The sequence below is a fragment of the Equus przewalskii genome, chromosome 1 (assembly GCF_037783145.1).
Source record: "Equus przewalskii isolate Varuska chromosome 1, EquPr2, whole genome shotgun sequence".
NCBI lineage: Eukaryota > Metazoa > Chordata > Mammalia > Perissodactyla > Equidae > Equus > Equus przewalskii.
The window spans coordinates 122,063,972-122,088,749 of record NC_091831.1 but is presented as its reverse complement, the minus strand read 5'-3'; the positions used below and the strand labels follow the sequence as shown (position 1 = coordinate 122,088,749).

The 24,778-nt window shown below is 44.5% G+C and overlaps 1 protein-coding gene across 4 annotated transcripts in view; it reads left to right on the top strand.

Moving 5' to 3' along the window:
* THSD4 (thrombospondin type 1 domain containing 4) overlaps window positions 1–24,778 on the top strand; it is a 552,284-nt gene that overhangs the window by 249,876 nt on the left and 277,630 nt on the right. For all 4 annotated transcript variants that reach the window (XM_070621956.1, XM_070621972.1, XM_070621963.1 and 1 more), the window contains one exon: window positions 858–994. In XM_070621956.1, the coding sequence (XP_070478057.1) occupies window positions 858–994 (137 nt within the window). The remainder of the gene's footprint in view (window positions 1–857; window positions 995–24,778) is intronic.

The window sequence follows — 24,778 nt, the reverse complement described above, 5'->3', positions numbered from 1 at the left end:
AATGGGTGCTAGCCAAGTGAAGGAAAGACGGAAGGACCACCTGAGCAATGGCTGAACAGAGGAAGTGCTTAATTGGGTATAGAATGTGGATGTAAGGACGAACAATAGGAAATGAGACTATAAAAGTAGGTGAAGTTCATCTCTTGAAAGATGTTTGATCCCTTGCATAGGACTTTGGACTTCAACCTGAGGTGATGGGGAAATCACTTAAATATCTCATGATGCAGGAATTATTACAGGAAACGGCAGCCATTGAAAAGGGCATAAAGATGATGTAACTGTGTAGATTTTAAGTAAAAAAAAAAAAAAAAAGCAGAACATAAAAGTTGTGTACTCACTGTGATTGCTGATATATAAAATATAATTTTGACTCTGGCAAAGCATAGGAGGATGTCTAAGGGTAGACTCTATTATTTGCATTGTGAGATTCTTTAAGAGTTCCTTTGTAATAGTCACTCAGCATCAAATCTCTCCTCTGTGCCAGCAGATGAGGATACAGCTTCCTCCTTCTACCGTCAGATCTGGAGAGATCGAATAACTTTCATGCAGTTTTAAAAAGTGTGTGATTATGAAACATCTAGGCAAATCTATAGAGACAGAAAATGGATTGGTGGCTGCTAAGGTCTGGAGGGAGGAAGGAATTGGAAGTGACAGCTAACAGGCCCAGGGTTTCTTATTCGGGTGATGGAAACATTCTGGAATTAGTTAGTGGTAATGGTTGTACAACATTGTGAATGTACTAAAAACCACTGAATCGTACTCTTTGCTTAAAATGGTTAATTTTATGTTATGTGAACTTTATTTCAATAAAAAGTACAAGAAGAAAAAGATGCTGATTGACTTTTTTTTGTGGCTAGTAAAGGGCAATCGGAAGTGTGAATTGAACTGCCAGGCAATGGGCTACCGCTTCTACGTACGGCAAGCTGAGAAGGTCATTGATGGTACCCCCTGCGACCAGAACGGCACGGCCATCTGCGTGTCTGGGCAGTGCAAGGTAAGTACCCCTGGGCTTGGCTATCTGGAGTGGATTCTTGGGTGTTCGATCTGTGACTGTGAATCTATTGCTTGCCGGGCTGTGACCTGCTACCCCCAGTCCGTGGTCCCCCTTGAACCGTGAGCTCTGGGAGAAGTGGGCGAAGACAGGGCAGCTTTGTCCACTCTGTGCTTTTGATCTTGGGAAGTCTCCATGCCTCCCTCTGGCACGTCAGTCAAGTGGTTTATGTTTACATCACGTGCTTCAGAAGGGACACAGCGATCTTTCCTCCTTGGGTCTGGAGCTCCTTCCTTACCTCTGAAGTGGAGGTTATGCAAAGGGCACTGCCGGATCAGGCAAGAAACGGTTGGCGTCGTGAGGGTGGCATTTTAAGAGCATGGCGTATTTTATCGTGCCTCCCACCAGATGGGGCAGGCTTCCAAATGAAAGTTGTCTGGTGCCTTTTATAGCAGAAGTTGTTCTTTAAACAGGAAGAGCTTGCAGCCTCCTTGGACTTCTGAAGTCTGTTCCAGGAACACCCCGCCCTGCATTCGCAAACATTCTGGGCTTAAGAGAATCCTTGTGGGATGCTAACCTTTGACAGAAAGAGGCATTTAGTTGAAAATAGTCATCTTCGATGAGATGGCACGGATTCCATTACCACATTAATTTGGGCCTGGGCCACCACCCTCCTTTCATCTGTGAATGTAACAGTGGAGCTGAGACTCTAGCAGGTAAATGACTCTTTGGAGCCCAGACTAAGATTCTGTCTTAATTAACACTGAACAGCTGGCAGGACTGAGTTTCATCCAAGGAAGAGGTCTTGGCTATCACATCTGAAAGTTCCTGTTATACTTCGAATGTAAATCGCCACAATGTGTAGTGTTAGAGCTAATCAAGTGTGATTTATAAGCAAAACCTTCCTCCTCTGGCCTTGTTTTAATGAGGAGGTTTCAAATAGAATACAAAATAGCTTATCAAAGCAGCAGGGCTATTCTCAGATTTCGAATGAAATCAGCCGTCATTTGATATGTGATGCGTGTGAGGTGTCTTTGGAAAAGCAAAACCTCAAAGAATTAGGACATGGTATGGAAGACAGAGAGAGCATGATGGGAAGCACGCGGGAGGCTGACACCTATCTGGCCTCCAATTTTCCAGTCCTTTGGAGAAACCACTGGGTTTCACTCATCCTCTCTGAGCCTCGCCATCCTCAGTTAATACCCAAAGGAGTTCTGTTAGAGTTTTGTGGTGTCCAGCTCAAATGGCTCTGCTTCTAAATGTTGCTAAGCCTGAAGTGATGGACCTTATGGCAGCTTAGCCTTTTCTTTCAGGTCCTGACTCAACTGTTTTATTTCCTGAATATAGGTGCATACTCCCAGGAGGTGGTGTGGTGGTTAAAAACATGCCCTCTGAAGCCAAACTACTTGGGTTCAAATCCTGCCTCTTCCACTGATTTACTGCATGATCTTGCACAAGTTACGTAAACTTTCTGTAACTCTGTCCCTAATCTGCAACATGAGGAGGATGATGCCTACCTCGTGTCGTAGGGAGGAACCACGAACTAACCCACGTAAAGCTCTTGTAACAGGTCTGGCACTTAGTAAGCATGCTGGCCTTTATTAGCATTGTGATTGTTTGTGCCCACCTAGGGCCTGTCGTATTTGAATTTTCTATGCAAAAGTATTTTCTCTTTTTTTTTTGGTAGATTATAAATTTATGCGATTCTCATCTTTTGAGGCAAATTCTCACACTGTAGTGTGAACCAGCAGAGAACTGCAGAGTCCAACTTGGTAGATCCGGGGAAGGGCCCGAGCATCTGCTTTTCTGACAAGCTCCTGTGTGACACAGATATGCTGGTCCATGGATCATACTCGGAGCAGCAAAGTTTTAAAGGATACTTTGATTAAAATCTAGTTAACAGAGAATCAGAAACGTAAATATGGAGTGGTGCAGTGACTTGGAAGGAAGGTGAAATGTGGTCTCTGTCCACTGGGGGAGCATGTTTTCTTAGGGCTGCGTTAAGTGTCTCTGAACTGATGATAGGAAGGAAAAACAAACACTAATGAGGACGTGGGTATGGATTCTTACTAATTGATGAAAACCATTCAGACTGTAGGGCAACCCAGTCTTAATTGCTAAAAGACTGAGGCAGGCGTTCTCCAGGACGTGAGCAGATTAATAGGAATTTGGTGTTACAAGAACGACTTTGGTGTTACTTCGTGTTTGCTCTCTGTGCCCTTGCCTGAAATTCGCTCACTGAAGTTGTTGGACCCGCTGACTGTCCTCGTCCTCTTTCGAACTTCGGTTTAAATAATCAGAAGTGCATTTGCTTCCCAGGCTGACATTCTGTTTACCCTGTGACTTCCAAAGGGGAAAGTGTCCTTTTCTGAATATTTGGTCAGAGGCCCAGAATTCAAATTGCTATCTCTGCCTCGCTGACTTGCAGCTGAGAGCACTGTGACTTGTGGACAGTTCCTGCTAAGATGTGTGTCTGTGTCTGAAATAGTGCCAGGAAGCCTCTGCTGGCCACGTAATGTTGAAAGCAAACCCAGGCCTGCAACAAAAATTAATGAAAAGGGACAAGCATTAAATAAGTATGCAAGCTGAACCCACAAAAGGGTAGCTAATGGAGGGGGCGTCCTCCCCACACCAAACCAAAGAAAGGCCCCAGGCCCTCCCAGCGCGCGCTGGAAGACTGTTCCAGCACCTAGCAGAGCACCCCTGGCCAGCCTGTGTTTACCCTGTTGCTGGAGCTCCTCTGTGTTTTAGATCCAAGAGTTGGAAGAAGGGCAGGAGGAATGCAGACGGCCTTGGGCTGGGGGCTGGAGAAAATGAGGGTCCTTCTCCAGTCCCTCAGTGCTGCTCAGTTCCTTTCTTGACAGGGACCAGAGGGTCTCAGTGTGACTTCAGGCTAAGGACTGCTTGTAGATAGACTTTGAAGGGAAAGAGCTCAGGGCCTGTCTTTTCCTAAAGCAAGAGAATGTAGCTGAAGCTCCCAGAGATTCCACCTTCCTCATCCTGACCCCTTCCCTCTAGACATCAAACAGGAACGTCTGGCCAGTCTTCAGAGAAGTCTCTGAGACACTTCCAGCCCTGTCCAGTCGTTATTATCATTTATGGGAATGAAATAGCACTCGTGTCTAATTAACAGAGAGCACAGTAATAATTTCTATCATTAAGCATCATATTAACTATGCTGTGATTTTTTTTCACTTGATCTCAGCTTTAAACTTGAACTAAAAAATTCTGAATTTTCAAAGTTTGATGAATATATATTACATTTGCTCACAACTTAATAAAAATAGGTGAAACTTTGTCTTCAAAGGTATAGTAGGCATTTGAAAAGAACAGGGTCACTGGAGTAAAGACTATGAAAAAAACAACCTTCGTGCCCTGGAGACCAGCCTTTCAGAAACCTCAGGCTTCCAGACATGAATGATCCTGAAAGAGTCAGAATCACCCCAAGACCCATGCTCTGCCCCTTAAAAAAAGTCTTTGGTGGTAAAGGAGCAGTCCTTGAGGAAGGACCTTGCAATAAATAGGCTGACGCAAAGCAAGGGAGTAAGGTGTTGGAGCCGATGCAAGCTAGGAAGGAACCATTTCTAAGAATCTGTCTTGGCCCAGACACTGTGCTATGTACTCTACACACCAAATTATTTCATTAATTTGTCTGCCTTACAGAGGACCTTTGTGAAGATGAAATGGGGTGGACAAACTAAGTGCCAATGGGGGTTAACTATTAAAATTGGCTTTTTAAGACATACTGTTAATAAGAACAGAAAGAGTAGTTTATATGTGTTGGGAAGAAACCCATGTGCTTTCGGTCTCTCCTCTGTTCTGAGTTTATTTTCCTCACTGATTCTTTCCAAAACAGAGTCTCTTTTCAAAACACACATCAGGACACACCTCTCTTTAGCTAAAATTCCATCTGTGGCTCCACTTTGCCTATGGAATTAAGTCCAGGCCCTTCATCGTTTGTCTCCTGCCAGGCCTCCCTGGGCCCCCACTGCTGGCCAGGCTGGGACGTGTTACTCCCAGACCTGGCAGGCCTGCAGGGTTGTCCCTCCATGAGAATGTACACACTGTCCCGTCAGCCTGGAGTGCTGTTCTGTGTCCACTCTTGGTCCAACCAGTGGACTCTGCTCAAAAGCCACTGGCTGACCCCCTTGAGGACTGTTCTATTCTTCTGTTCCCACTTCTTGTACCTGTTTGCTCCCATCGCCCCTGCCCGCCCCCCAGCCACACTGGGAGCCATTCCAGGCACTTTGCTGTAACAAAATGACTGCCATTTGAATAGGTGCTTAAAATAAATGTGTAAATGAATCGAGGTACTTAGTGACTCAATATGTTGGATTTCAGCAAATGAAATTAGTCTTGAATCCAGCACAGAGTTTTCTCATTTTTGGCTGGGATGGGCAGTTGAGTGCAGATAAAAGAAGGACGTGAAGCCCCCTTGGCAGGGTCCCCGGAACCCAAGGCCTTGAAGATCTGGGAGAGTGCTTGGCCCTCCCCCAAGCTCCTGTCTCCCTCATCTTGTTTTTAATTTTTCTCACTCTGAATTTCTTGAGTCCCTTCAGAGCATATGATGGAAGAACCTAAGCAAAGGTGCGGGTGCACGCTCCCATGCTGCCTTCTGTTGAGGGGAAAGGACCCCCTTCTGCCCACCAAACTTCACCTCTCGTCCCTAGCCAGTCATCGCCCGCCGTGCAGGCGTGTCCAACGGCCCACCATCCACCGGCACGCAGCAGGGTCTCACACCTCCTCCCCTAGCTGGCACACGCTCAGCTTCCATCGGGCCACATCGGCAGACAGCAGTTTCATATTATTCAATAAATGACAGCAAGGTAACTGTTTCCAAACGGTCAGAGATAAGCCCTGGACCGGTGTGTTGCTCTGCCTGAGAAGGATGACATAATGGGTGTGTGCATCTGTTTGTGCGCTCGTGTGTGTTCAGGCGCCAAATTTCCCTTCTCCTCCGTTGTAAACTGCTATTGTACTTTCCGGAGCCAAACAAGTAGACTGCTCGTTTCTCTACCCATTTGCCCTAAGTTGCATTTTTTTTCTTTTTGGTTAGCGCCTTTATTTTGTGGACTCCACTTTGAGTTCTGTTGTGACTTGAGTGAAAGCAAGAGAGTAAGTGCATTGGGTAAAGTATTCCCCCTGTGCCAGACCTGTGCGTGCTTTAGCCTTGACGGAGGGTGGAGAGCTCTTACTTTGCTTGAATTCTGAGCTTTTATGATGCTTTCTAGACTCTCTCTCGTATTCCCACCCCAAGCAAACTGTGTTCTAAAAGTACTTGCTGCTGTGACTATTAAAATGCTAATATTATGTTACGGTTATTTTGACATGTGTCTGAGCTCCTAAAGGAGAGGGAATGAGTGTTACACATACTTGTATCCTCAGTGCTTAATATATTAAGATTATTCAATAAATGTGTAAGTGAATGAACAAAAGAACAAGATAGAAACTCTTGAAATCTTAAACTGAAACCTAAAGTAAACTTGATGAAATTTACCTGATTAAAGGCACTTCTTTTCCATTACCTATGATTTTTTCTTGTTCTCAAACATTGGCACCACTACCTAAAATAAAGACTCTGCTTAGGTTCCTTAATTAATACATACTAATTAATGATTTATTAATTAATCATTAATTAACGGCCCAAGCAATACACATAGTTATCAATTAATTCAACCAATAATCTTAACTGCTCACTGCAATACACTGGACTAGGCATTGGAGATAAAACAATGGAAAAGATGAATGTGGTTCATACCCACATTGAGCTTAAAATCTAAAGGAGAAAGTACTAAGGTGAAAGTCAGTTAACAAGCAAAATAATAACAAATTTTGATGAGCGCTTTGAAGTTAATAGGGAATTGAAATAGGGAACAGTGGTGGAGAAGCATCTATTAGATGGAGTGTCAGCAGAAGGCCTCCAAGGAGGGCAGGGTCAAGATAACAAGTGGAGGTGACACTACTTACTAACCATGCAGGTCCCGGGGGTTGCAGAAGGCATATACCAAGTCTCCTGCCCGGGACCCAGTACACATGCCATGCTCAGGAACTGGTAGATATGGAGATGATCATTTTGTGCCTTCTTCCTGCCCTCTGCCCTTGGGTTAATCTGGCCTCCTCCTGATGGTGCCATTCTTAGTCCACCCGTGTGCCCACACATCTTCCTGAACTCATCCTGGCTTTAGCAACAGAAGCCCCCCATTAAGTCATTCTCTAGGCCCGGAAAGACTGCCCTGGAAATTGGATGGTATAATGGGTGGAGAACAGGTTTTGGGGTCAGCCAGTGTCTCTAATACTAAAACAGATAACAGAGGATCTGCTCGGTAAGATTGGGGCACGATGTCCAGAGCTTCCCACCTGCCCTCCCCCCCACCGTGGCCCCTCCTATCCCAGAGTGCCAGAAGAGAGAGAAACTTAGGGTCCTTTCTCTCTAGCTTTTGGAAGTAATGGGAGCATTGCCCCAAAGGGAACTTAAAAGAAGTGCTGTATCTAAATTATCAGGGATGGTGACTGGCATTTGTAACCGAGAAATGAGAGGGAGCTTCAGTGGAGCTCCCTGGGCCAGACAAATAGTCCACCTCTGTCCCATCCACCCTCGTCCCTGCCCCTAAACCAAGCACCGGCTAGAAGCACCGTCTGAGTGTGATCTGTTCTGGTACAGACGCTGCGGAGTTATGCAACTTTCACTGTATGCAAGCTCAACTCTACAGATCCTGTTCCGCAAGGCATGTAATAAAATTTCAGGGATGCAGAAAACTGTGCTGCTTATGGAAACCCCAGGCAGCCTCTCTTCAGACTAACCCAGCCAAGGGGAGCAGTCGCCCCTTTGCCTTTGATCCCTGTGCACATTCTTGCTGAGTCAGCTCGTGTTCTTAACTTGTGATATTGACATAGGATCAGACTTTGAAAAGAGAAAAAATGTGGGCTGCTTAGCCTGATGATGACTCCAGGAGAGGCTGAAAGTCCGAGTGAAGATGAGGGAAAAGCCCATCATCCTTACACCACGTCTGGGCGTCTTGTTTAAATTCCTGCCGAAGGTCGGGTCAAACCGAGTAGTGGGTAATGCAGCTGGTGTGATAGGAGAAGTCTTAGAAAAATATCCCGAGGTGTTGTGCATTTGGGTAGAACTAGGTACTTGAGGACAAAAGTGCCGGATGAGAACATTTAAATTTTTTGTTTCATATTTTTAATAGATGATATGTGTGTATATATATATATTTTAAAGCAGTGTCTTTTTTCTTTTTTTTTTTTACTTTTTCCCCAAAGCCTCCCGGTACATAGTTGTATAGTTTTAGTTGTGGGTCCTCCTAGTTGTGGCATGTGGGACGCTGCCTCAACATGGCCTGACGGGACGTGCCATGTCTGCACCCAGAATCCAAACCAGCGAAACCCTGGGCAGCTGAAGCAGAGCGTGCGAACTTAATCACTTGGCCATGGACCGGCTCCAATGTATATACTTTTTAATTTTCTTTTTTATTTATTTTTTATTTTTTTGAGGAAGATTAGCCCTGAGCAAACATCTGCTGCCAATCCTTCTCTCTTTGCTGAGGAAGACTGGCCCTGAGCTCACATCCATGCCCATCTTCCTCTACTTTATATGTGGGACACTTGCCACAGCATGGCTTGACAAGCAGTGCCATGTCCGCACCCGGGAACCGAACCGGCGAACCCCGGGTTGCTGAAGCGGAACATGCGCACTTAACCGCTGTGCCACTGGGCTGGCCCCTAGCTAATATATTTATGTCATTCAAACATCAAAAAGCATGATCCCCTGTCCCCAATCCACTTAGTTTCCCATTCCCCAGTAGGAAATAACCACTCTTTGATAGTTTCTTTTCTTTTTTTTTTAAAGATTGGCACCTGAGCTAACAACTGTTGCCAATCTTCTTTTTTTTTCTGCTTTTTCTCCCCAAGTCCCCCACTACATAGTTGTATATTTTAGTTGTGGGTCCTTCTAGTTGTGGCATGTGGGACCCTGCCTCAACATGGCCTGATGAGTGGTGCCATGTCTGCGCACTCAAGCTCCAAACCGGTGAAACCCTTGGCCGCTGAAGCAGAGTGCGTGAACTTAACCACTCTGCCACGGGGCCGACCCCTGATAGTTTCTTTTTTAAGGCAGATATTTTTATGCACCTATACGCCCATTCATATTATGTTATTTTTCCCTTGTTTTTACACATATGGTAGCATATTACACACATGGCTCTGGACTTTGCTTTTTTCACTTAACATACATTGGAACTTTCCATTTCAATATCTAAAGAACATCCTCCTTCATTTCACAGTTGTGTAGTACTGTGCTGTATGAATTAGCCATAACTTATTTAACTGTGATGTACATTTACTTTGTATCCAGTCTTTTATCATTACCAGCAATGCTGCTATAAATACGCTTGTGCCTAGGTCATTTTACATGTTTGCAGGTATCTGTAGGATGAAGTCTTAGAAGCAGTCAAGAGTCCATATGTCTTTGTGATTTTCATGCCTAATGGGTGGCAAATTACTCTCCAGAGTGGTTGAGACAACTAACACTCCCACCAGCAATGTCTGAGGGTGGTGAGTCGTCCAACATTTGGCTTTTTGCCAAGCTGATAAGTGAGAAATGGTATCTTGAGTAGTTTTCATTTGCACTTGAGTGAGATTGAGCATCTTTTCACGTGTTTAAGAACCGTTCAGGGCTTGGAGTAGGGTGAGTGAGGTGCCTTGGATGCAGAATTTAAGGAGGCACTTCATTAAATTAAATGCTCAGGGTGTCCTTAAATTTTGTGCCTTTGGCACCTCACCTGCCTACTGTTGTCCTAGCCCCCACAGTGGCCTCCTGACCTGGGAGCCATTTACATTCCTTTTCTGTGATCTGTTTTTCTATTGGGTTGTTGATCTTTTTTCTTAATATGTAGGAGTTTTTCATACATGAAAGAGATTTTTTATGATATAAATTGCAGGGGTTTTTTTTTTTCAGGTAGCCTTTTGACTTATGCCTTTGCTCATGGGGTTTTGTTTATTTTTTGCCATGAAGAAGTTTTAAATTTTTTAAATGGTGAATTTAGCAATTTTCTCTTTCACGATTCCAGTTTTTGTGCCATAGAAAGACCTTCTACACTTTGAAGTTAAAAAAGGTTCTCCTATGTCTTCTTACAGTAATTTATGACTCTACATTTTTACATTTTATATTAATCCATTTGGAATTATACCTCATGAGTGTATATGTGAGGTATGGATTCAATTTTACTTTTTTTCCAGTTATGTCTTTACCATAATTGAATAAATCTTTCCCTCACTATTTTGGGGCTCCCTCTTTATTACTGTACATATGTGTGTGTTTTGAGCTTTCTATTCTATTCCATTAGTCTGTATATCTATTCATACATGAATATCGGAACATACATTTTGAAAGAGAAATAAAACACCTTGGTGTAAAGTTAAGAAAGGTAAGCTTGCTCTTTGCGTGGAGCTAATGCACTCACAGACTTCAAATGGAAACGTTTTTTTGTTTATCATTTGGAAAATCCATCTGTGTTTAGGGGCCTTAGCAAGACTTCATGTTTACTATACATTTTTACTTGGTTGAAAAATGAATATTCCACGACTTTTAGCACTGGAATAGCAGAAGTTGCAATCAAGAAAAGTACTCTAGATGACAAAACCTTGGGAGGCCAGATCAAAATCTCATGCATGGACGGTTAGGGGAAACGTTAAAAAAAAAAAAAACAAAAACCCAAACCCAAAGAATTAGAAGATTTATCGAAAAATACAGAATAAAAGTTCTAGCAACTATTTGCTTTTAGAACAACCAGATTTGACAGGGAAAAAAAAATCCTGACTCCTATGAGCAGCCCAGCTCTTGAGATGCCTTGTTCTGTCATTCAGTAACTAGGTAATGTCTTCCACAAGTTTTATTTATTTATTTATTTTCTTCCTTTTTATTTTTTTGAGGAAGATTAACCCTGAGCTAACATCCGCCACCAATCCCCCTCTTTTTGCTGAGGAAGATTGGCCCTGAGCTGACGTCCATGCCCATCTTCCTCCACTTTATATGTGAGACGTCTGCCACGGCATGGCTTGATGCTTAGGTCCGTGCCCAGGATCTGAACCGGCAAACCCTGGGCCACCGAAGCAGAGCATGTGAACTTAACCACTACACCACCAGGCCAGCCCTCCACAAGTTTTATTTTATACGAATCCTGTCAATTTCTTAAAGTTTATCAACTCATCTCCTGATGGTTTGAAATTTACTCTTTTTCCTACTTATTTTTCTTGTGTTTTATTTTCACAATTCTCAGCAAAATGCTATTCATTGTTGCATTTAAGGATATTACAGACCTGGTCTCCTAACCAAATCTTGAGACGGTGCTGGGAGAAAAGATTCTTCTTTACCCTTCCTCCAGACTCACCCAAAAGGGCTAAAGAAGGAAGATAAGTAATGGCATGATTGTCATTTAAAGGGACTGAATATAATCATATGTGTAAGAAGATCTTGGATTCAAACATTAGGTTTCTGAATACTAGTCTTGTTTTCTTAAAACTGTACTTGAAAAAAACCTTAGAGTGTTTGTCTCCCTTGTGGGAGCTGTAATGGGTTTCTTCTGGGTGAAAGATCTTTGTATCATTTGGGTATGTTTTTGCTATTATTTTCTCACTTGGGGAAAAATATCCTTTTTTGGTGGTGGTGGTGGTGGGGGGGGGATAGATTTGAGCTCTTCTTGTTACCTAGCCAAAGAGGGTCTGCTTCTCAGTGAGTTGAAATCAGAGCCTTCACCAGAAGTAGTTGTCACACAAATAGGGAGCCCACGGGAAATTATTTCCCAGAGCTGTGGCTCCCCGAGCAGGAGAAAGCAGAGGCATTTTACTTTAGATGGGGAATGAATATTCAAAAGGGAGAGGTGGGTATTCACTTGCACAGGCTCAGTTGGAAAATATGCTTCCAGACGTACATTGCATGTTATAATAATAAGGCTTTAGGCTCCTCCTGGGGCAGAGATTGTAGTATTAAAATGAAACAAAGGGCGACTTTAGGTCATCTCTCAGCTCATGGCGCAGGTTCTGCTCTTGCGGTGGGGCTCTGGCTGGCTCAGGGTGGTTGGTGATTGCGTTTCTTAACATAACAGAAAAAGAAAAAACAATTTGGAGAAACAGTTAAGTGCTTCCGAAACCTCCCTTGAGTTCCTCTGGGCAATTAGTCCGCGACACTCTGAGTGAGGCTAGAGAACATGCAATATTTTGTAAATGGAGGGCTCTATCTTATTGCTGTATTCCAGCCTGTATAGATTATGTAGCACAATATCGAGTAAATGTGACTTTAATACTTCTTGGCAATGACTTTTTCCTATTGCTTACGAAAGGTGGTTTTGTAGAACTGGTTAATAGTGACATCTAGTGTTCAGTATTGAAATTACATGTCCTAAAGAAATCGGAAATTATTGTTTAATTCAGGGTTGGTGATAGACTAAATAGGCCAAAATTAAAATAAATGGAAGTGGAGTAATGGGGGAAATAACTGGGGAAAACTTGAATTAGAAGGGTGATCTCTCCATGATGACAACACCAAGAACTGTAAATAATACTTGGAGGCAACTGTATGTGGACGCACAAAGTACCTTCAGACTTAGCTCCAAATCCCTGTCTTTTGTCCAGTTCAGCCCTCTGTGGTTCTTTCCCAAACAGGCATGGGTGTGAATTCATTAACCACATTACCTTGAGCAAGTCATATAATTTATCTGAGACTCAATCCTCTTAAATGTAAATTACAGACAGTGAGACCATGTCATACAGTTTTGGGAGAATTAAAAATGAGACATCACTTTGTGTATAAAGATCTGAGTTCAGTGTGGGGTACATTATGAACAATAAATGGCGGTGCTGGAGGTGGTAGTGGTGGTGGTGGTGTGGTGATGTGTCGGGGGCTCTTTTGCAGGGATAGTAAAGACAGATGGGGACCAGATGCAGAAGTTGTCCAGGAGATTGTAACTGGATTCAGGGAACAGTGAGCAACAGGAGCCATGTCCTGAGAGGAACAGAAAATGTGGATTGTGTGAGACTCAGATGCAGGGATCCATGGTGCCTGAAAAGGCACTGGGATTGAGAAAGCTACTGCGTGGCTCCCTTGGCAAGAAAGGGATGGAAGTGCCACGTGTCTTTGGGGAGAGTGTTTTTGCCTGTAGGGGTTAAAGAAAATAAAACAGGAGTCAGTCCCGTGGCTGAGTGGTGAAGTTCATGCACTCCACTTCGGTGGTCCAGGAGTCACCTGTTCGGACCTGGGCACAGACCTACACACTGTTCATCAAGCCATGCTGAGGCAGCACCCCACACAGAGGAACTGGAATGACTTGCAACTAGGATATACAACTATGTACTGGGGCTTTGGGGAGAAAAATAAAAAGAGGAAGATTGGCAACAGATGTTAGCTCAGGACCAATCTTCCTCAAGAAAAGAAAAAAGTAAAGAAATATAAGCTATTTTTTTTAAAAAAAGAAGATAGAACAAAGTGCAGAAGTGATTATTTATTCTACCATTTATGAGCTGGGTCTCCTTTGTTAAATTTCTTGACTTTTCTGAGCCTCATTTCCCACTTCTGTAAAGTGGTGATGATAATGGTTACTGACCTGGCAACGATGTGACGATTAAATGAGAAGATGCGTGTAAGACTGTCAGCACAATGCCTGGCGCTGCTTAGTAAGCACGCCATAGCAGTTAACTCTTGTTGCTGTCTAAAAGGAGGAGATGGAAGCAGAAGATTAGAAACAGGACAAACAAAACTTTATTCAGACCCTGGACACAAGCCTCTTGATTCTTCCTTGCCCTTCTACCCTGTTCCCTTTGCCTGGCGTCCTTTTCTTCCTCTCCCGCCTCATAGGTCGCCTCTGGAAAGCATTCCCTGACTCGGGGGTGGGGAGGGCGCATCATTGCTCTTGTGCTGTGTACCTTGTCTTGACACCCTTTTTGTTCTCATTAGATTGTCTGTGTCGTTATTTGTTTACACATCTGACCTCTCTGATAAACAATGAGCCCTGAGGACAGACTGACCAGCTTAGGTGCTTGAGAAATGTTGATAGAATTGGTGAATTCAGAGGAGAAGGAGAGAGGAGCAGAGAGAGAAAGTCCAACTGCGAAGACTGTTCGTTGAATCTAGGATGTTTATTGAACTATTCTTGCAATTTTTTCTTTAGGTTTGTAATCCTTCAAAATACAAAATTGGAGGGGAAAGAGTGAAAGAGTTGCTGTTTTCCTTTCTGTACTGAAAGCACTTCTTTTCGGGGAGACTGGAATGGGCTCTGCCGCCTGTTGTGTCTTTCCCCCTTCCTTGCCTGGCCTCCCTGGGCTGCTCTCGCTGCTCATAAATACTGTTGGTGTCCAAAGGACGAAGCTGTCCTCTCTGCCTGCCTGTCTCTTTACTTGACTTGCTCTGCTTGACGGGGCTTCAACCTGTCGTTAGGAGAAAAACAGATCTCTTCCTTCTATATGTGAACACTTCTCTTATATTGCTTGGATACAGTGTATCTTGGAATTCAGGGTGAGGAGGGAGAACATTAAATTTTGCAAAGAGGAAACATTGAAACAGTCCTTTGAAAGTACATGTTCGGTTCAGAGGCAAAAAAATCCCCAACCCCAGAAATTGTACTTTGACACTGCCAGGTCCCCCTGCTGGGCATTTGCAGAACTGCAGCATCCCAGATCACTTGTGAACACTTCTCTCCTCTGCTTTGGAAAAGCGTAAAAGGTGCCAAGTTCAACGCTCTATCCTATCCCATCCCCGTGTGCAGCGAGCGTTGCTTAAACTGTTAAGCTCTGTATTGAATTAAAACACAATGGACAAATGTAATTTCAGAATGAAAGCTGCATAGCAAATACTCTTCAAATGCTTCTATTTTATTTTATTTTTTAGCAGAAGGAGCCTGAGGCAAATCCTAGAAGTAAAGACTGCCGCACATCCCTTTTGTTGTGTGGATTGCTCAAAGATCAGACGCTTTTTCTCAATTGGAATTCTGTCTCCTATGATTATCCAAGGCTGGGGCGGTACTTGCTGAGATAATGGACCTTTTGTCAACATTTTTAAAAGTTCCTAAGAAATAGAACTTTCCAACAATAGAATGGCCCATTTCATGTGGTGATACCTATCCTGTTAAAAATGGTGTGAATGCCTAGTAAACATGTGATGAGCAGTGGAAGGAGAGATGTACTGGCAGCCTGTGGACAAACTGATGAACTGGTGCTAGGGAAGGGGTGTGAAATTGAGTGCAGATTTGGACAGGATCACCTCTGGCTCCCTTTCCGTCTGAGATACTGGGAATCAGTCTTTCTAAAGAATTCAACAGAGAGTTTAAAGCACTAAATTAGTCTGAAGTGTCCTAGACTGATACCATCTCTTCTGTGGCCACAAGTGACATTCTTAGCTTATCTAGTCATTTGTTGAATTACTTCTTGGTCAGAAGACAGAAATTTACCAGGAGAATCAATGTGTCCTCTGTAGCCAGGCCTCCCTCCTGAGCTCCACACTCACACCTGTTCACTACTATGCATTTCCACTTGGAAATGCTCAAGATGATCAAATCTGAACTCTATTTTTCCCTCCCACATTGCTCATCCTCTCATGTTTTTGATTTTGGCAAGGGGCATCTCCATTCTACTTGTCTCCCGAGTCGGATCAGCCAGACCAGCTGGATGCCTTCCTCATTCTTGCCTCCCCAATTTAGTGGTGACCAAGTTCTGTCCGTTCTGCATCCTCGAATTCTCCTGTGTCTCCCCCTCCCTTGCCCTCTTGACGCCATAGCTTCATTTCAGGTCTTAAGTCATTTGTTCTGTGGACTATCGCATGCATGGGTCTCATAACTGGTCTTCCTGCCTCTTTTTTTTTATTGTCTTTCACTTACGCTTATACTTTGCTACCAGAGAGACTTACAAATATAAATCAAAGTGAATTCCTCCTTGCTTCTGTGCCCACTATGCCTATCCCCATCGTTCACAGATAAAGTGCAAACTCCCTCGCATGGCATTCAGTATGCGCCTTGATCTGACCCTGCCTACCTCTCCACTCTGAAAGCATACACTCCAACCACACCAAGCCAGGTACAGCTCTCTGAATAGGCCATGCGTCTGTTTTATGGCTCTGGGCTTTGTCCCTCTTTCTTCTGCCTGGAGTGTTTCTTCTTTTCTATACAAATGGCAAATATCAAGACTCAGCTTAGATGTCATTTCCTCTGAAACACTATTACTCTTGGTCCCAGGAGAGGGTGGACGCCTCCCCCTGTTGTGCCCCAAATAGACTTCAATCAAGACCCCTGTAATTCTTTATTGCTCCTTTTGATATACATGTCTGCCTCCCCATGGATGCCCAGAAACATCTTGAGCTGGTGACCAAGCTTGTCTTACTCATCTTTGATCCTCTGACTGGCACAGCGAGTCAGCGCATAGTGCTCACTCAAAAGATATTTGAATGAACCAATCAGTCTGTTATTCAGCCAACTATAGAAAGCCACACTGTTCATCTGGAGCTACTGGCATCATATGATCTGTTCATTCTTCACCAGGATATACCCTGACCTCACAACCACATAGTGCAGGTGTGTCACATTTACAACAGCGCCCCCAGAGTTCATCTTCTGATCCCCATCAGATTGATCAGCAGGAGGTTCTCTACTTTCTCAGATGATCCTCCCAATCATTTCCACTGGTGATAGCAAGTAGGCAGCCCGATATCCAAGTCTAAACTTCAAAAGATTGGTCGGGATCATTGTTTTGGCTGACTGGGAGGAAGTGATGATTTAGCTTCATGGTTAAAGCCTCAGAAAGTTCTTTTCAAGGTTGTAGGATTCAAATGTCAAATATTACCCACGACAGTGCATGGGCTCCTTGTGATATTGTGTTTCCCTTGTGCATCAAAATGTGAAGTGTGGGGAAATTTTGCTGAGCTTGATCATGGAGACCAGTCTATACTTTACTCCCTTTAGCAACTGCATGCTGGATAGGCCTACCTAGATGTCCAACAGGGACCCCAAAGCTCAAGACAGTTGAAATATGTTCTTATCATTCCCTCCAACTCCCTCCAAAGAAGATAACCTTACTATCATAGATGCTTTCTCTTGTATCTCTATGAACAACCCCCAACTACTTACCTAGGCCAGAAATGTGAATGTCATCCTCACTTCCGCTTTCTTTCGCCCACCACATCTAGTGGTGATAAGGTCCCAAGGAAACTACCTCCTTAGTAGGTTTCTATATTTTAGTTTTCATCTTCCTTCTCATTATCACTTCCTTTCGTCAAGCCCTTGTCATAGCTGGTGTAGATAAGTAAAGCAGCCGTTTTAATGGTCTTCCTGTCTCTAGTGTTGCGCCTCCTTATACAGAATGGCCAGTGTCATCTTCTAAAGTATGAATCTAAATGTATCACTCCCCTGCTAAAAAATTTCCAATAGTTCATCCATGGTCTTTAGATCTCTGCTTAATTTTGCAGTATCATTTCACCAAATGACTCTTTCACCATAGATGCTAGTCTTTAATACCTCTAGCTCTTAAAACAGGTCATCTTCTGTCAGATCTCTCACTTTAGTATATGCTGCTGCTTCTGCCTAGAATGCCTTTGTAACTGGATAGTTGTGGCTGGAGGTAACAGAAAATCCAATCCAAAAGACTTACACACTAAGAGGATTTATTAACTCGTATAACAACCCTGGGCGCCTACTGGTTCTTGGGTTGATTAATGCAGCAATTCAGTGGTGCCATTGAGGACAAGGTTCCCTTCATCCTTCCACTTTGCTAAACTCTGCTTGGTCTCCTCAGGCTCACTTCCCTCATTTTCAGGATATCTTCCATAAGTCTAAGCATCTCAGGCAGACGTGAAGTCCAGCAGAAGAAAGAAGAGCCCGTTCTTCCTTGTGTGTCCTTTTTTTAAGACTGAAGGAAGCTTTTCTAGACACCTTCATAGCAGAATTTGCCTATTGTCTCATTAGTGAGAACTGAGTCTCATGCCCATTCCTAAACCAGTCACTGGCGAAGGGATTTAAGGAAGTTGTGAGGGAGAGGGAAGGAGGGAAGGGAGGACACTGCAATGAAAACCAAGGCACTGTCAGCACAGAGGAAGGGAAGATGCCCACTGGGTTGGCAAACTATAGCGTGTGCTATAGCCCTCTTTCCCCTTCTTTACCAGGTTAATTCCTAGTAATTTCCCAAGCTAATTCTTGAATACACAACTAAGGAGTCACCATGGGGAGACTTCTGTGACCACCTCCCTTCCCTCTGGTGCCTTCTGATGAGTTATACTGCCATAGAACTCATCTTGCTAGATTATGAATGCCCCAAGGTTGGACCCTTTTAGTATCTGGCACGGTTACTGACACATAGTTACAGGCATATACTCTAGTAATCATTGAATGAGAAAATGGATGACAAAATCTGAGTTGTTGTGTCAGTTAGTCATGATTTTCTGCTTGTAACAAAAACTCAACAATAGTGGCTTAGCCAAATGAAGGTTTGTTTTTCCCGTGGAACAGCAACTCCAGAGGAAGAGGCCCTGGGCTAAGGAAGATGCTCTTGCAATTTGTCAAGGACCCAGGTTCCTTCTAGTATCTTGTTCTACTCTCTTTAGCATGTGACTGCATATTCTCATGAGTACAGTTTGGCTCTCTCTTCCACTGAGTCCATGTCCCAGGCAGGAAGAAGGGCTGAGGGTACTTGTCAACTGAGTCTATGTCTTTTCCTCCAACAACAGCTTTCCCAGCAGCTCCACTAAGTTGACTTCTAGTTACATACCATTAGCCAGACATGACATGGACATTGCCAACACAAACATTGTCAGGGTTCTGTTAAGAAAAAAGGGAGATGGGGGCAATGAGCATGCACTTATCACCTCCCTTCGTTACCTCCAAAGGGTCTGAAGATAATTTATTCTTTATATGCTGTTCCATCTGCCAGGTTGAAAGGAAATAGCAGCTATTCAAAGCTGTCAGGTGGAAGTGCGGTGTTATATTCTAGAACCGGGCCTGTAAGAATGGCTTATGTCACACTCCCGGCATCCTCGTTGAGGATATTGAGAAGACGGTGTCAAGAGGACTGAGGACCAGACTGACGTCGTTTGCTCGGCTTTAACCAGAAACTCAGTGGCAGAGACTGTTTGGGAAACAACCTGTCTTCATCTCGATTCTCACTCCCTTAACATTCTGGGGCATTTAGTGATTGCAGTGCATATGATCTTGAGGTGATGGAAATTAGACTTGTTAACTTCTTTTTCCAGTATTGTGTAACCAAGTCTTCAAAAGCAGAACCCATATTTGCCTGATTTGCTAGATATAATGCCTGGTATAGAGTCTTGTAATGAAGATTCTAACGTAGTCCCTCCTGGTTTCTCTGCATGAACTCTAGAAAGATGTAGACAAGACCTCATGGTGACACGTTTGCCCGCTGCGGCCTGCAGTTACCTCCACTCACGCCTAGATGGCACTCATGCATCAGTCAGGAAATGGTTGACTGGTACTATTAACCGCCTGGTAGAAACTGACAAATTCTTGAATCAAGGTGGTGAAAAGTTAAATCTGGGTGGCTTTCAGGCATGGCTGGTAGATGGATTGGTTAAAGGAGAGGTGGTGAAAACCGGGGACTGGTTGTAAACACGTCTGATGATTACACAGAAATCCCCTTGCCTTCTGTTCATTCTTCAAATCTCAGGTCCTTGCTGGGCCAGCCACTACAGGCAAACCCAGAAATGGACTGGTCGGTCTTACCGGGGTATGCCTGCCTTACCAGTGGGCAGCCTCTGCACTGCCCAGAGGACCCAGGGGAGCCTATTCACATTGGTCACATAGTCTGAGATGGTCATCACAAGGAGACTCAGTCGCTAAGCCATGACTTTGCTAGTCAGATGGAGAAGGCTTATGTGTTGGATTGAATTAGTAACTGGGTGAGTGGTTTTTAATTTATTCTTGTAGACATAAACACATTATAGTATTATTCAACACCACTAGTGTTAAACTCTTGTTCTACTGACTGACCAAATTATTTGGGGGTATCTTGGACACCATTTCTCTGTGGCAGTGCAGTAGAGTGGTGAAGAACACATGGGCTTTGGAGTTTGAGAGAATGCGTTCTAGTCTGTGTTCTATCACCTACTACTGTGTGGCTGCGGGCAGGTTAATTAGCCTCTGTCTGCCTCCAAGTAATGGAAGTAATAATAAAACCTACTTCCCAGAGTCATGGTGAGGATTGAGTGAGAAAATTCTATGTAAAACACCTAGCACACTGCCTGCTACGCTGTAAGTGCTCAAAAAAATGAGCTATTATTGTTGTCATTACTCCAAATGCATTCAAGTCACCAAGGACAGTGAGGTTTGTCAGTTGTTCCCATTCTACGCAGACATTTCATAATCAGCTTAACTTGAATAGTAAAAAGTGTTGGGAGCAAAAGCCATAGAATTTTACAGTAAAACACATTTCCAGGTTCAAGTTGAAACAGCATTTAGAAATAAGTAGACTTCATTAGGAGGAAATTGATTTGCACCAAAAAATCAGACCCCAAACTACTGGAAAATGAAACATAGGTCATTTTAACACCAACTGGCATCTGTAAGATTTGCTGGCCTAAGTCAATGCCTAGTTCTTTGGGTAGCTTTCACCACAGATGCGTAATAGGATTTGTAGACACTTGGGAAAAAACCACTTAGTTTTAAAAGTAGGTTAAGAAACTACTCCCCAGATTAAAGCAACATGACAATTTAAAGAGGTGGATCAAGGCTCTGATGTAGAGTGACTGTCCAGGGTGGACATGGATGGGCCTAAGGGTAGTTTGAGGTACAAATCTGGAATCCAAAGAAGGAACAAAGGAAGGAGAGCTTTGGTGTTGGACAAACATCTCAGTCCTACGGTGTGCACTTGAAAACAAGGGGGATGGCAGACATGTCGCTTCTGTCTCTAAACCAGGTCAGGTCACGTCATTGTAGTTAATGACTTGGGTGTGTTTCCATGTGGCCTCATATGTTCCGCTAACTGGTTGACATCGCTGCCTGAAGGAAATGTGGGCTTGGAAAAAAAGTTTAGACTCACCCTGTTGGTGTGATTGTGGACCAGGGTGAAAGTAATGTAGGCAGCCAGACCCCTTTTCTTGCCCTCTGTTCACCCAGGAGAGCTGTGCCTGCTCAGAGAGGGTTGGAGGAGGGTAGGACAGGGGACAGACAGAAAGCACGTTGAACTTAGGCTCGGGAGATCCCTGTTCACAGTCAGCTTCCATCTCTTACAAGTTGTGCGCCCACAGACAAGTTGCTTCCACTCTCTGAGCTTCCATTCTCTCATCTGCAGGATGGAAATAGTAAATCTTATAGCACCAACATAGTGTAACAAGTATAAATTACACAGCCACCACTGGGAGTCTGTGGGGATGTGCCTTTGTTCATAATTGAGCTCAGATTGTTCACAAGGCCCCTTTGGCACTTCGTAGACAGAGGTGCTGGGGCCAGGGGAGGGGTAGTATTTAATCTTGCTGGTTAAAGCTAGTCATTTCTGGTTTAGAAGTCTCTTCTGGACTAACTCAGTCTCTTTGGGAAAATCCTCGATCTCTCAGAGTTCCTCCCTCCTTCTCAAAGCTCCTTCTCCTCCCGTTTCTCCATCTGTTCTCTTGGGGAGAGTCAAGGTGAAGACGGAAGTGGACATAGCACCATGGTGCTGGGGCAGAGGGTTTGGCCCATGTTGTCCTTCCCTACCAGCTCCTGCTGACCGGTTTTTCTGTAGTTCATTTTGCCTGGTCTTTGGGCGTCCCCTCTGTCCTCGCTGCATCTGCTCCAAGGGCAGCAGACATAACTCTCAGGCTGTTTTGCAGCACAGTTCAGGGCTGGTGGACTCCAGTCTTCCCTCACGCCCCTCCTCACTATCTTAGTGGCATTTTGACCCGCATGCTGTGTGGCACTGATGCTCCCAGGCCCCCTGCATGCCCATTAGGCTCCCAGCTCTGGGCTGTCCACTCTGTGCCTCGACACCTCATGCAGCTGTGTGCTGGCCTTGGGGCCACTGTCTCAGCTCCTTTCTCTGCCTAGACTCAGGACACCCCTATTTCTTCTCTCCTGCAGCTAACCTGTGTTGCTGGAGACACTCTGTGAGGGAGTCTCCCTGCTCCCACCTTCCCATGTGGGAAGGAAGACACAACTTGGCTTTCCAACTCTCTCTGGAAGTTTCTAAACCCACCTCAGGTGTTTCTACCCTGAAGTGGGTCAGGGGGCTGCCTGTGGTGAAGGAAAAGTTCCCATACTTGAAACTTCAGCTCTTCTTCCAGTCTCCACTCCTCTCCCAGCTCTCAAAGGCATTTACTTTTGCTCTAGATTGAATTTTGCCCCTCTTCCCTGAAATTCATATGTTGAAGCCCTCACCCTAGTATGATGGTTCTGGTATTGCGATGGGATTCGGAGATGGGGAGCTGGGAGGTGATTAGATGAGTCATGAAGGTTGGGAGCTCATGATGGGATTAGTACCCTTATAGGAAGAGACACCAGAGAGCTCTGTCTCTCTCTCCTTCTCTCTCACTCCACATGTACACACACGCAATGAGGAAAGGCTGTGTGAGGACACAGCAAGAAGATGGCATCTGCAAACCAGGAAGAGAGTCCTCACTAGAAACCGACTCTGCAGGACCTTGATCTGGGATTTCTACCCTCCAGAACTGTGAGAAGATAAATGTGTATTGTTTAAGCCACCCAGTCTGTGGCATTTTGTTATGACAGCCTGAGCTGACTAAGACAACCCTACCCCCTTGTGGCAAAACAGTGCTGCATGTGCGTGTGAGAGCTTGTCTCTTCTCTGTTACTTCCAGGGACACCCTGTGCTCAGGGGGATCTTGTAGGCCAAGCCCTTTCAGACTTCAAAACTAAACTCCTTCACTCTGAAGCACCAAGTTCTAGCAGGTCAGAGTGTTTTGCTGTCAGGCTCCTCCCTCTGAGATGGGCTTCAGAAACTGACCTGTTGTCTCCTTTGTCCTTCAGTGCCTCCATGGATGGAGGGCCGTCGAGCAACATGGTGTTACCTATCACAAGTGAGCAATATATTGGATAATAATTGTAAATCGTATTTGGTGACATGAGCAGATGTGAAATTGCTTAGGACTATGCCTGGTAAACAATTGGTACTCAGTGAATGTTTCCTAAATTTTGACAGTGAGTGGCAGCTATGAACTCGGGTGTTCTAAGAAAGCTGAGCTACACCGAAACAACAGTCGTCTGCTTGCTGTTGGTTTTGTCCCCTAGAGGCATGATATTCAGACATGGAGGGCTGTGGGTGTGTGCAGTTGTGCAGATTCTCTGATGGGAATCTAACGGAGGTACATTAAAAAAATTCACTGTGGTGGTCATTGCCTACTTGCGTAGGGACCATCACAGCCATCAATTGGCTGCCCCCAGAGATGAGGAACTCCAGGCATGAGGGTGTGGGATATTTGTTGCAAACGAACCTTGGTGCCCACAGTGGGTAAACGCTCTTTAGAATGAAAGAAAATAACTCAGAAGAAAGATACATTTAAAATCACTCTTCTGTCTGTTACTCCTCTAGGAGGGAAATTAAAAAAAAAAAGAATAAAACTTAATGTTTAAGTTAAACAAGGCCGTTTCTGTACACTGATGTAACTGGATAGCTTTGAAAAGGAGGGTGGGATCATCCCTGGCCTGGGTCTTGAAGCCTGCCTCTTGAAGCCTGGCTGCCGAAGCAAGAGGTGGCCTGGCCCCTCTCCCAGCTGTGGGGCTCCAGGTCCGAGGAGCCCGAGGCCCCGCATGTGACACCTCGCTCTTAAGATACTCTAATTTATAGTTAACGCCTTTTAAGCAAACAAGAGGCAGAAAAAAAATCTGGTTCATATTATGGCAACTTGCAATGAAGGGAAGTCTGAGAGTTCAAAGAAAAAATGTCCCAGGAAAAGCACAGGCTGTTAAAATTCATTCTAAGTGGTCAGGAAGGTAATTGAAAAGAAGGCTTTCTCAGTGTGATGTTGGTAGCTTGGTCCCTCCCTCTGCGCCTCTCCCTCCCGTCATCAGTTTCTGACATGAAGGTCATTGCAAAGAGGAACAAAACTAACGAGAACAGGTCACTAAGACATGCTAAGTTGACTGAATAAATAAAAACTCCAGGGCTCAGTGGAAGGGATCAAGTCGGGAGAAATAAGTATATTCTCCTCCCAAAGCCAGAATCTTCTCTGGCCTGATTTAAGGGTCACAGAGGCTCCCTCTCCCTTCGTACACTCACCTTTGCCAACCAAAATTAACTGCCCCACCTGCTGATGATTTGGGGCTTGATTTTCTGCCGTTAGTAAGTTCCTAACTGGCTTCTCTGGGCCATGGCATCTTTGGTGACTCTGTGCTGGCTGGAGATCTGCAAAATGGGAGTGATGAGGGCCAGAAAAAAGCAGAGCTTTGCTTCCCCGCTCTGCCCTACACTGAAGCCTCTAGCCTCCCCGGTCTGGAGGGTTTTCATATTTGCTGCAGCAGCGGCACCACAACGACTAAATCAGAAGACCTCAGGGTGGCGGACTGGCTGGAAGGCAGTGTTACGGGGCTCATCTTACAGCTGTGCGTACTGAGAAGCCTGTGGTGTTTGCTTAGTCTGTCTGCTGAGTTGGAGGTTTGGTGGGTGGGTGAGGTTCGAAGGAGAGCATGGCGAAGGAAACATCCTTCATCCCCACCAGATACCCCGTTGGCCCTGCTACTTCGTGGATTGGGGAGACCCGCCTCTTAATAAGCAGCCATCATTCAGTCCTCCAGAACAGCTTGTCTTTCCACACGGGTCCGTATGCCATCAGCCCCATGCCCAGTGTTAGGGGTTCATTCCTTTGACCTAAGG